Source organism: Solanum verrucosum, unplaced genomic scaffold (genome assembly GCF_900185275.1).
Source record: "Solanum verrucosum unplaced genomic scaffold, falcon-dt-bn FXZP01000305.1, whole genome shotgun sequence".
Lineage (NCBI taxonomy): Eukaryota > Viridiplantae > Streptophyta > Magnoliopsida > Solanales > Solanaceae > Solanum > Solanum verrucosum.
In genome coordinates, this window is record NW_026019908.1 from 458,864 (window position 1) to 472,712 (window position 13,849).

Below are 13,849 nucleotides of genomic sequence, written 5' to 3' on the forward strand. Positions count from 1 at the left end.
AATGTTGATGTTGATTGGATTTATAGGGCTAATTATAAGGTGGAAATATGATTTAGAATTCTTTTTGACTATCAAATTAAAGTGGCACTGGTCCCTCTGTTTTTTGCATTCAAGCAAACTAATACTTTTATGATGAAGATTTTAATGAGAGAGGATAACATATTGCTATATCAGGAATGCTTGGAAAGCTGCCCGGGACACCATTGGCATAATTTTTTTATTTCAATATGTGGACTTATTTATCGAATAGACCTTTGGACTTTTTTATGTCTAACACAAATGAACATATAGCTACAGTCTACAAGGGAAGGTTTTCAAGTGAATAGAAGGGTCCTCATTCAAGATGTCTTTCTTTAGCATTTTATTTTCTCGGATCTTAGGTTACAGATAATTGTCACTTTTGAAAGCATTTTACTTTTTGAAATATTTAATTTCTTATAGGGGTAAAATAGTGATTGTGTTTTAATTATAATTATGGTAATTTCTAGAAAGAAGCAATCCTTTTCATTTCCTAGAAAGAAGGATCCTTTCAGTTTGCAGAAGTAATAATAGTATATGGAAAGATCTTTGAGGGTATATGTCCTTTTACGTAATAATAATTAATTTTTATATTTTATTATAGATATTTCTGTACTTGTTCACAATTTATGTGGCCGAAAATCAAACACACTACTCATGTTTAAAATAAACTTTAGGTTTCACATTTTTTCTCACAAACACTTCATCTTCAGCTGAAACTTGAGCTTGTTCAGGTAAGTTTTCAGTAAATTTTTCTATTTTCATCTTTTTCATTTTTTCTAAATACTTGCTAACCTACAAAATAGATTATAAATTCTGGCTTTTTTATTCTCTGTTTGTATAATGTTGTTGTTCATAATAATTTTTATTCAGACGATTGTTTTGTATTCTTCTGTACAATTTGTGTTTTTTAGCTCGATGTATTACTGGTTATTCGATTGTTCGAGATTATGTTCTTCTAACATTGATTTTAGACTTTCCATCTAATTTTTGACTTACATACACTTGTTAAATAGTTGTAACAAATAAATAAGATACTTTAAAAATAGAGATTTGTTTGCTCTTAAATACCTGACTGTTAATAATACGATTAATATTAGTGGATGGCAAGATATTCTTATGCATTTGTTTGATATCTGAATTTGCAGCTTCATCATTCAGAGAAGTTCAATGATGTCCTATTTGGCTTGTTCTTAGGACCTAAGGTGCCTTTTACACTACTCTTAGAGTTAATAAGAATTATAAAATTACACACAACATTGTTTCGACAGTAAACAAAAGTAGTATTGCTACAACATAAGAGAAAATACTAAGAATGGATTAATGATGATTATTGCAAGAACTATGAATTAATGGTGATTGATGCAGGAACAGGAAGAAGTAGGGGTGATGGAAGAGTTGGAAAAGGATCATGAATGATTGATCACATTGTTCATAAGCATAAAAGTCATTTCACTATTCTTATCAATGGGGAAAGGAGATTTTTGGATGTATTTAACAGTAGAGAAAACGTAGCTCTATTGATGAAATGAATTGGTATTTATTTAGGCTCTTATTCAGTAAGAAAAAATATATATTCTATTATTTTATTATATAGTAGAAGGTATAGTATATGTGCAATGTCTTGTCTTTTCTCTTGTTTTTGCCAATTCAAGGCTAAAAAGAAAGAGGGATGTTGATGTCCTCTTTTTTGGGAGGCATGACGAAAAATTGATATTTCAATCAACGTAGAGATTTTTTATCAAATGCAAAACTTATATACCTCACTTTTTACAATTGGATAATCTTTTTTGGTTGATAATCTAAATAAACCTTTGGAATTCTTATTAGTTTTGCACACTGTACTTTTTTTAGTAGTATGTGTTGCAATTGGTAAAATATTATTAGTTTTTCTTCTTCATTGTTGAAAAAATAATAATGTGCGTGGGAGTTTCAATGCTTCTTCTAGTTTGACATCCATTTTCCATATTTTAATCATTGATATCACTTGTCTTTTGCGGTATTCATTCTAAACTTCTCCATGTGATGGTTTTGGGATTGATAAAAAAGTTATTTGCAAGCTAATGACTACAACTTTTACTCATTGAAAATAATGAATTCAAATGTGCTTATAAACAATATTGTAGATAAAAGAATCCAATGATACATGTATAATGATATACATATGTGTTTTTGCGATGATTATATATTTAGCACATGTATATAAAGATGTCATATTTTGTAGTGTTAGTATTACATCAAAATCCAACATATTGGACTGTTAGTCATACTCAATGAATCAAGAATATTAAAGTAAAATTAAGAATATTTCATGTATTATTTTGACCATTTCAAATTGGAAGAAAATTGTAAAGACATTAACACAATATTCTTCAGAAGATAAACATGATTATATTATCTAGTTTTATTTTGAAAAATAAAATAATAGCCACAAAAATTATGCTACTATGGCAAAAGAAATTCTTGCCACAATAAAGTGTATATTAAAATTTTTAAAAAAATTATAAACAAAAACAGATTGTCAGGTTGCTATAGAGTTATGAGCTATAATTTTATAATATACTTATTGGACCATACAAATTTATAAATTCAAAGCATGAAAAAAAAAATGGTAAGAATAAAAAAGTATGAAAAAATTTCATACTTACAAATTATATCAATATAAATGTTCTTTAAGTATATATATTTTTAAAAATTATATACATCTAAAGTTCGTGGTTTGGTTTCTCTTTAATTGAAATCAAATCAATTATAATTATTTTTTTCTTATATCAAATTAAATATTTAATCAATTTTTTTTCAATTTGCTAATTTGGTACATTGAAGGCAAATATTTTATTTATAATCTCATAAATTCTTGAATCTTACTTCAAGTTCTCTCTATTTCTCTATAGATTTTAGTTTTTTGTATAGATCTTTCTTTTTTGTATATAGAAAAATAACTAGCAATATTTCTATTTATAATATTAAAAAATAAATTAAACTAGGATAGACAAATCCTAACAGGACAATAACTAAATAATATTAAAAACAAATTTGAAACAACTTAGGATTCCTATTATAATTTTGAATTATTATTTTAACATGTATAGATTTTGTAGAACACCTCTGATTGTACATATAGGGATTATGGCAAATTTGGCCTATTTTTGGTTTATTATTTTGTGAAATTTTATTTTTACGTAAAACGTTTTTGTTTTCGTTTAGGACAACTTAAATCTTCGTGTGTAGGAAGCCCGCAAAGCACGCCACGTGTAATTGAGGCGTAAAAAAATTGTATAAATTGTTGTTGAAAAACCCAAACTCACACAATTGAACTATATTTTTTCTCTTTTGAACTCTGATCCGAGAAGCTTGGGAAAACCCTAACTTCTCTGTACTCATACACAACAACAACTCCTCTTTCTCATCTCTTCTTCAGGTAACTTCCTTGGAATTCCTTTTCTTTTTCAAACTTCAATGGCGAAAAGATACACAATGCTGTTTTTTTTTTAATTATTGAATGCTCTGTTTTTCTTTTGTTCTTTTTTAGTTTGGCGTATAGGAAGTTATTGAATGCTCTGTTTTTTGTGTAGTATTGTTTAGTTTGACGTAGATGCATCTCTTATAAACTGTTTTGGGGTTGTGATTGAGTTTTGAAAGTTGATGGTTTGTCAAGTAGGTAGAGGATTCCCTGGTCTTTGTTGGTTGTTGAGCAGAGAGGTGGTTACATTCTCTTAAAATAAGTGGGGCTATTCAAAACAGAAGGCTACTATAATTTATGTATTGATTTTGTTAATCTTATGGAACTGAGTAATAGTAATATGTCTAGTGAATTTCTTACTTGAGTCGTATAATGGAACATTATCTCTATGTAATATTTTACCTAACATTGTTTTGTAAGTGCTAAAAGTAAATTGAACTTGTTATGGTGGAACTGGCAAATCTTAAAACACAAGTGCTTGATGATTATTCCTTCTAGGGTTCTAGATAATCTAGTTAAGGATGGTGTGAGGGTTGATTTTGATTTTTGTGCAAGACATTTTTTGCATCAAAAAATCTTGAGGTTGATTTGCTTGCCAGTACAAGATTAAGATAGATATTTTTTGTATTGTTTTGTTGTTATTTGTTAATGTTGGGTTTTGTTTTTTGAGAGTGGTAATTATCTTTTTAATGTTGAGTTTTATTCCTGGCTGGACACATGGTGTGTTTAAAACTACAAGAGAACATAATGTAGTTCCCTAAGAGGTAGTTTTTTTTTTCTAAATGGAATTTCTAGTTCTGAATAGGTATAGTAATGAGCTATGTCATTCTTTTGATATTCTCCGAGACCTACATGTTTTAGTTTACCTTGGTTTGTTTTTTTTCGGTTGAAGACTGGCGGTGTTATGAAATTTAGATGTTTCGACAATATGTAAGTTCACACTAACCCTTTCTTTGTCCTAATGTGATGTGAAGTCTTTCTAGTCATGGCGGGTGCAGCTCCTGATGGATCCCAATTTGATGCTCGTCAATTTGATTCAAAAATGACAGAGTTGTGAGTACTACTGCCTCAGTTATGTTGTTGCTTTCTCATTTTCAATGTTTTGGTATTCTTCATGAGTTTCTCTATCTACACATAGGCATACCTGTGAGTTACAATGTTTATTGTACTCATGGTGGAAATACTAAATTTTTGCTATACATGCATCATATTCTTCTTTAATTGTGGATGCAGGCTAAATGCTGAAGGGCAAGAGTTTTTTACCTCATATGACGAGGCTTATGATACTTTTGATGCTATGGAATTGAAGGAGAAGCTCCTGAGAGGCATTTATGCATATGGTCAGTTGAAAAATCTTTTCTGCTTTTCATTTTTGGTTCATGACTTGTGCACAGTTTATTAAGAAGAAAAGATGTGTTTTGCCTTCTGTTCCTCGCCGTGTACATATGTGTCAAGTTAAGGTGAAGAATCTCATAAGCTCTATCTAATATTGAAGTATAACCTTGTAGGTTTTGAGAAGCCCTCAGCAATCCAACAAAGGGGAATTGTACCTTTTTGCAAAGGTCTTGATGTGATTCAGCAGGCTCAGTCTGGAACGGGAAAGACTGCTACTTTTTGTTCTGGAGTTCTGCAACAACTGGACTATGAACTGTTAGATTGTCAAGCCTTGGTCTTGGCACCTACTCGTGAGCTTGCACAACAAATTGAGAAGGTCATGCGAGCACTTGGAGACTATCTTAAAGTCAAGGTTCATGCTTGTGTGGGAGGTACCAGTGTCCGTGAGGATCAAAGGATCCTTTCAAGTGGGGTTCATGTTGTTGTGGGAACACCTGGACGTGTATTTGACATGTTGAGAAGGCAGTCTCTCCGCCCTGATCACATTAAGATGTTTGTATTGGATGAGGCTGATGAAATGCTCTCCAGAGGGTTCAAGGATCAGGTAACTAGCAGTGCCCTTCTCTCCATATTTGTATATATACCTATAGTTTCTGTGAATGCATAAGCACTTTTGTTTTGTGTAGATATGCCTGTCTGTATCTGTCTTTTATACTTAAGTATCAACCTGTAATTTATTAAAAGAAAATGGAAGTCTAAATCCGTAACCTGTAATTTATGATGCACTTAGCATACTCGAGTGACTCAATATTTTCTTTGTGCTAGCTTCTTTTCTTTCACAATTAAGTATGCTGTGACATAGTTTTAAATTCCACAGTCCTGCTTCCCAGGAATTTGCGAAGCTGTAAATTATGTGTGGGATATCCCCAGTATGTGTGCTAGGGTTCTGTGAACATATTCATTGCCTGTGCTTACGTGGCACATTTTCTCTAAAAAATTAGAGTCCACAGTTTTACATGATTTCTACCCTGGTTCTAAAAGTTATACTTTTTCTTTGTCTCCAGATCTATGATATTTTCCAGCTATTGCCTCCTAAGATTCAGGTTGGTGTTTTCTCTGCCACAATGCCTCCTGAGGCCCTTGAGATCACAAGGAAGTTCATGAATAAACCTGTGAGGATTCTTGTGAAACGGGATGAACTGACCTTAGAAGGTATCAAACAGTTTTATGTGAATGTGGAAAAGGAAGAATGGAAGCTTGAGACCCTTTGCGATCTATATGAAACCTTAGCCATCACACAGAGTGTGATTTTTGTGAATACTCGTCGCAAAGTTGACTTGTTAACAGACCAGATGCAAAGCAGAGACCATACAGTCTCAGCTACCCATGGTGACATGGACCAGAACACTAGGGATATTATAATGTGTGAATTCCGTACTGGTTCCTCTCGTGTTCTCATCACCACTGATCTTTTAGCCAGAGGAATTGATGTTCAACAAGTCTCCCTCGTCATAAACTATGATCTCCCCACTCAACCTGAAAATTACCTTCATCGTATTGGACGTAGTGGACGGTTTGGTAGGAAGGGTGTTGCAATCAATTTTGCAACCAAGGATGATGAGAGAATGCTTTCTGACATTCAGAGGTTTTACAACGTGGTGATTGAGGAGCTTCCAGCAAATGTCGCTGATCTCCTATAAGCTTCCTGCTCTGAGGCTGGCTACAAGAATCGAACAGCAGGCCGTTGTTTGATTTGGCCATTTCTCCACACTTAACTCTCTTTTTCTTCTTTTTTATTAGTCTTGATTTATATGTTTTAACTGTGTTTAGTTTAATAGTCTTAGTGTAACGCTGAACTAGTTAGTAATACACATTAGATTGTCTAATTCATCATATACAATGGTAGGCTCTCTTTTTATTATTGTTAACGATACGTCGGTGGGCTTTTTCAAGTTTATATTTATTTGGTATTTTTATTTTTGACATCCAAAGTTGCATCTCAAGTATAATCTATTATTATTATTATTACTAGTAAAATTATCCTCTCGAATATAATATCACGAAATATATAAAAAATAATACTTAAAACTTATCAGTTATTAAAACTAAAACACTATATTATCTTACATAAAATTAATAATGTAAAGGAAAATGAAAATTATTACATCTTATTATTTATTCTTAATAACATAAGCATAAATTAATAATTGTAAAAATACATATCAGAATTTGTAACATAAGCAATGGTGTCACTGAGCCACTTAACATGAGTAAAGTACACAAATATTTAATTGTGAAGAAGAGGAGGTTCAAAATTTTCGTTGTTTTAAAATGAGAAGAAATCCCTCTATTTATAGAGAACAAATGGTAGTGTGAACAAATATTTATTGTGCCTTATCGGAAATGTTATAACTATTTGGAAAAGTTGCAACCCTTCAGAAAGGTCACAACATTTCATAAAAGTCACAACTTTTCATAAAAGTCGCAACTCTTCATTAAAATCACATCTTTTCATAAAAGTCGCAATTTTTTCACAAAATTCACAACTTTTCATAAAAATCGCAACTCTTCATTAAAGTCACAACTTTTCATAAAAGTCACAACTTTTGTAAATGTCACAATTTTTCATGAAAGGGGAAGGCTAATATTGTAAATAAATAAATTAAAAGTGAATTCTGATTTGTGGTGGCGCCACGTAGGCGGGCCTAAGATTCTCTTCTATATATATATATATATATATATATATATATATATATATATATATATATATGATTATTACTAATATAATTCGCAATTTGGCTGAGATGCTTCCATTCCAATAGCAAAGGAGAGGAGTAAGAGAGAATATACAAGGGAAAGGGTCTACTGCTTCAGGCAATCTTCACGTAATTACACGATTTAAGATAATTTAATCTCTAAATACTTCTATCATTTAAATTAGTTACCAAAATCCTCCTTTTTCTTTCTCTTAACATCGAGATATATTACTCTATCTCTATCAAATACATTATAATTTTGTTTGTGTACAATGTATCTAATACATATGTTATTGTTAATATGAATTTGATTTATGGTTATATATTTGATAAATAACTTGTATATCCAATACAAAACTTATGTGTCGTTATAACTAGCGCCAAAATTGTTGAGATTTTTGTACTTTATACCTTTTTTTAAGTGGAATATCGATTTGGGTCATCGAGTACCAATACCAAAAAAGAAGAGTTTTGGGTCATCGAGTACCAATACCAAAAAAGAAAGAGTTATTGTAAAAAGTGTTGGAAAACTATTGGAAATCTCGTAGCTTGAGGAGTGCCTATGGCACTGTCCTTAAGGATATTTCACCGGTTAAGGTGCATCCCCAGAATTCAATAAGCTTTTCTAGTACTAAAACTAGGAGCCAGAATCTAACAAAGAATATTAGATTGATAGAAAACTCAGCAACTCAAACAATAGGAAGGAACTATTTTCTGCATCCAAGGAAGACTTTGTTCTCGTCTATTTCTTCCATAGGAAAAATCATGGTGAATATATATAAGAAAAGAATTCACACCATAAGAGTGGTTGATAGCTCCAACGGCTAAAGGATTGGAATTTAAGGAAATTAATAATGGGAATAAAGGAGAGTAATTGCTAATCATGAAGAATAATGTCCAAATTAAAAGTTACTGTTAGCAATATGGAAAAGGAAAATTGATCAAACAATGTTATTTAAGGAAGTATATCAATGCCCAATAGGCTGAATAAATTAAAGAATTTTTAAAGATGATTATTATATTTTTGAGATACTCCAATTATTTTTCCAACAAAAAGCGGAGTCCTTGGGTATTTAATTGATTATCAAATATAGCATTAGTTTGGCTAATTATCAAACCTAGAAATAATTTTATTATATTTGTTGTGGGGTCCTTGGTATTTAATTGATTATCAAAGAGCATTAGTTTGGCTAATTATCAAACCTAGAAATATTTTTTGTTATATTTGTTTGCTTAATTTAATTGGATACATGGTATTTATTCACTCAATTTGGATGCTCACTTATATTTGATATAATATAATATAGGAAAAATTGTATGAACTAGTAAACTATTAATTCAAATTAAATGTTATAGCCATAGTTTCTTTTATTTTTAATTCGCAGCAAACATTCCATGTTTTTTGTCATCCCATTTGTATACCGAAATATACAAATAGACTCATTCAGTATGCATATGTGTTGTATAAAAAATAATTGCAGGACTCATTTGTATACCGAAATATACAAATAGACCCATTCGATATACATATATGTTGTATAAAAATTAATTGCAGGATCCATTTGTATACCGAAATATACAAATAGACTCATTCGGTATACATATGTGTTGTATATATGTAGGAATTTTGTTTATATACAATTACTATATTTTAGTTTGTATACCGAAATATACTAATTAATAGTCATAGCAAACATAAAGTTTGTTATGAAGTGCAATTATACAAACTATAGCTATAACATATAAATATGATTTTTATGTTTGTTAAACCTAAAATTTACTCAATATATCCTTGTACCAGTAGTCTAGTACTAGAAAAATCACCCAACCATCACTATAACTTCAACTCAAAGATATTTTCAGATACAATTCAAATACAAATATTCAAATAGACTCATTGATATGAATATATTTTACCACTAAAATATATTTAAAATAATTTTCATATACTTTGAATTGTTTAAATTTATTTTCTTTATGTTGAAAATAAATATACTTTTTAGGTTAAAGTACTCTTTTTTTAAAAAATAAAATAATAATTTACTCATAAATTTATTATTAAAATGAAACATGGCCCCTAAATAATTGGGAGCTAAAGGCCTTTGCCTGAACTTGTTTCACGCAAGAGCCGACACTGATAGCCGCTTTAATCATCTTAGACTCAAGGCAAAATGTATATGTTTATTTTATATTTATAAATATATTCAGTATGATTCAAAAAAAAAAAAATCATTGTCATCAACAATATAAAAATATAAGTTATTAAAATTCCTTCATTTTGTTATAAATTCATTGAATGAGTAGATTGTCCATTAAGTTAATACATGAACAACTATTCATATTCCCTAGGTTCTATAAACCTTTGTGGATAAGAATGTATCTATTTATTATGACACTTAAAATGGTGACTTTTGGAGTGATTTCTCAACCTATAAATAGGATTGTTCTTTCACCATTGTAAAGACACAAAAATGAGAGACTTGAAGACATTTAATAAGATGATCTCTACATTCTGCACGTTATCAGCACAAGACTCTAACCAATTGAGATTGAGTTTTAGTTTTTCTTTAGCTCATGTTCTAGTTGATCTCGTTATGAGAATCAAGAAGGAAAAATGATAACTACTGCAACAACAGTATTATATGCATAAAATCAGGTATGTATTTCCTAAAATCTTTTTATGATTTAGAATACAATAGTGTTCGTTTTGAATTTTGATGTGGAAATGGAAAAAGAGGAATTAACTTGTTTTTGTCCTTGTGTGAATGGGAGATTTGACTTGATAATGTGGGGATGTTTGCTGATTCTTGTCGGAGGCAGGTGGTATGGGTACATCTCAAATGTGCATTTGAATTGCTTCTTTTGAGAACTCCGTAACAATCAATAATTATCTTGTGTGTTATCTTGAATCATGTGTTGTATTATATATGCTTCTGGATTTGAAAGTAAAAAGGGGAGACAAGAGTAGGTTGCAATTCTTCATTCTGATGTTTAGCATTCCATATAATTCAAATTTGTTGTGTCTATTGTTGATATTTTTTGGTCTGACATTGTTGTGCTATTGAAAAAAGTGAATCGTATTTCTGATTTTATGGTCAAAATCCATTGATTAAAGCTAGATATAAAATAATTGAACCAAAAAAAAGTTTCAACAAGGAGAAAACCCTTAAGAACCAAAGGCATATACTACAATTGATTGAACATTTTTTGCTCCACAAAGTTCCTTAAATAGAAGAAGGTATAAAGTTTTGGTAGCATGAGTTTGAATCTTATATTTTATGAATTTTATATCAATGTTTTGACAGACTCAAAGAGTGAGTCATGTTGTTCTTTGGTCTATTATATCATTGGTTGAGGTAAGACGGTGGATTCAAGTCCCATCGCACTAAAAGGGTAAGACATCGGGTTAAAGTCTGGATGCACCATAATGAAAAATGTTTGAGGGTAAAACAAAAGATTTTTGTTCTATCGCATCAAGAGGGTAAGACATCAATTTGAATTTTGATGCCCCTTGATGAAAAGAATTGGGTTCGAGTCCCATAAAATTATGGCCTAATGCGTCTTATATGGTTAAGACATTGAGTTTGAGTCTCAGTGCACCATATTGATGATATAATGATGACTAAGACTTTGATGAAAAGCCATGAAATTCGTCTCATTGAATTTGCCCCATAACCTAAAGCGAATGTGGTAGTAGTACATGATAAGTTTGAAATCCGTCCAATTACTCCATTCTATCATATGAATGTGGTAGCAGTGAATTATAAGTCTGAAAGATGACTAGTGATTGAATGTATGAATAAGAGCGTTGATGGACAGGATGATATCATTGTGGTAATTATAATAGGAAGAATACTATGGGTTCTCCAAATAGTCCTTCAAAATATGAAGGTAATTTTTATCATCATAATGGTATGAAAGTTCATTGGACTTGTGGTCATTGTATGACCAAATAATTTGATAAATTTATAAAAATTCTCGATCAAAAGAAAGGAAGATAAAGTGGTGGTACACTTGACCTTTCAAAGTGATGTTGAGGTGGGTCATGCAAAAATGATGAATTTCAAAAGCATGACAATGTGCTTATAATAAAAAATTATGAAGCCCATATAAATGATTAGTCCATTTCTTGAAGAGAATGTGACTTGTGATAGCATCATGAATGTCGATCATTCTGAAAGAGAATGAGTCAAGATGTGATAAAATCATTATGGATTGGATATATGCCACAACTCACCTCTATGGGAGGCTTGAGAAAAATGAAATATGTCACAACTCACCTCTACGAGAGGTTTTAGAAAAATAAAGATCAGTTGGCATGACCGATTGTCCATTTCGATTTAAATGTGATGCAAAAGTAATTGAGAATTCATGTGGCTTATATGATGAAGAAATAAAAAATTCTTCAAGAATTCTCTTGTGTTGCTTGTTCTCGTGATAAAATGATCATTGTATCATTATACTAGTTAGGTTGTGATTGTATTCCCTGAGTTTTTTGGAACATATAAAAAGGTGAATATGGGCCCGTTCACCTATCATGTGGACCGTTGGCAACTATATGATAGTTGTATTTATGGGATGGTCACATGTGCTTTGTTGTCGGCTTACAAATTGATTTTTGTAAGGTTGTTTGCTCGAATTGTTAAATTAAGAGCACAATCCCAAACTATGAAATTATGTTGATAATGTCGATTGGTTTAACATAAATTGTATGCCTCCAATTATAGCTAAATCATGAGTATGAGAACAAATGCATCAAACCAACAAGGTTTCCCAATCATAATTGGTTCAGGGTCAGGAGCCAAATAATTTCCATCAGAATGTGCGGTATCTGATTTTATTGTTCCACCATGCACAAATGGATCCCCAAATGAGGTTGAGGTGAATGTAAGATTTTCTAACATTAGGGAGAGAGATGATTGACAACTGAAACTTGTGATATAAATTATTGTTCAACAGATAATTCATTTGCATAATATTACAAATTAATTGCCAGATGAATTTGCTGACATTGTGTTGTAATTTAGCTGTAAATGCTCCAATGAGAAGTCCTTGAAGGGAAGAGTCTATGGTACGCCTGAAGCGTGATAGACCAATCAATTCCAAATGAAAGATTGTTTAAGGAAAGAGGGGAGCAAATGATCAAGATGGTCACGGTAATGAGACAAGTGCTTTAAAAGTAGCACGATGATATAACACTTCATAAAACCTTGACAAAGGTTCAGGTACCTGAAATGATGAAATATGAAGAGATCTTGATAAGTTATGTCGTATTGGAATCGAGTCAAAAGACCATCGATGATATCTTTGATATGAAGTAGCGCTCAATGCTATAGATGATGGCGAGGATCTTGAATTTAAATTTGTCATATAGTGTAGACAGATAAATGATTGGCCAAATGAAATGCACAATTCAAGTACATTATGTTTCACTTTGAAAAGTGATGTTTTGGACTTATAGTCCATGGATCAAGATATAATGTCAGTGGGGTAAAAAAAATTATCGTGCGAAAGTATAACCGTAAGATATAAAATATGGTGTGTGCCTTGGGGCATAAAGGGTTTTTCGCAAAAGGCCTGGCATTATTAAATGGAGATATATTCTCTTGTAGTGGATGCAATGAGGCTTGTTTCAGTTTGGCAATAGATGAAATACTTGAATATGTGTAATGAATGATTGTCATGTCTATCTAGACGATGAAGGTTGTATGAAAATTCTAAAGGATTTAAAAGGTCTTAATTAAGCAATTCCATTGAGTACCCCAATGGTTGTGAGATTGTTTAATGTAAGGAAAGATCAATTTTGATCTCATAAAAATGATTGAAAAATATCATGCACATATAGATTATTGATTATGCATATGATTTTTCTTTGAAAAGAGATATTCCAACCACCATGTATGAAGATAATGAAGCTCGATTGAAGGAAGGATACATCAAAAGAGACTGGCCAAAGTACATTTCACCAAAATTCTTCTTCACATGTGATCTTTAACAAAATGGCGAGATATAAGTTCAACAAATCCATTCAATGACGATCTTGCAGACTTACTTATTAAGGCGTTGCTAATATCAACATTTGAGAAGTTGAGATATGAGATTGAAATGCATTGTCTCCAAGATATCAAGTAAAGCTTTCATCAGGGGGAGTGAAATATTGTACTCTTTTCCTTAATCATGATTTTGTTCCAATTGGGTTTTCCTGATAAGGTTTTTAATGAGGCAACACTCAAGACGTATTATGAGATGTGTGTACTCTTTTTCCTTCACTAGGCTT

General features: G+C 31.2%; 1 protein-coding gene across 1 annotated transcript; it reads left to right on the forward strand.

Annotated features, from left to right (window-relative positions):
• Nucleotides 1-3,345: 3,345 nt before the first annotated feature.
• LOC125821365 (eukaryotic initiation factor 4A-9-like) lies at nt 3,346-6,744 on the forward strand. Its single transcript, XM_049500783.1, has 5 exons — nt 3,346-3,439; nt 4,456-4,534; nt 4,715-4,821; nt 4,990-5,420; nt 5,881-6,744. Exons 2-5 carry the CDS (start codon nt 4,467-4,469, stop codon nt 6,514-6,516), a joined length of 1,242 nt encoding a protein of 413 aa, XP_049356740.1. The 5' UTR covers nt 3,346-3,439; nt 4,456-4,466; the 3' UTR covers nt 6,517-6,744.
• Nucleotides 6,745-13,849: the final 7,105 nt, after the last annotated feature.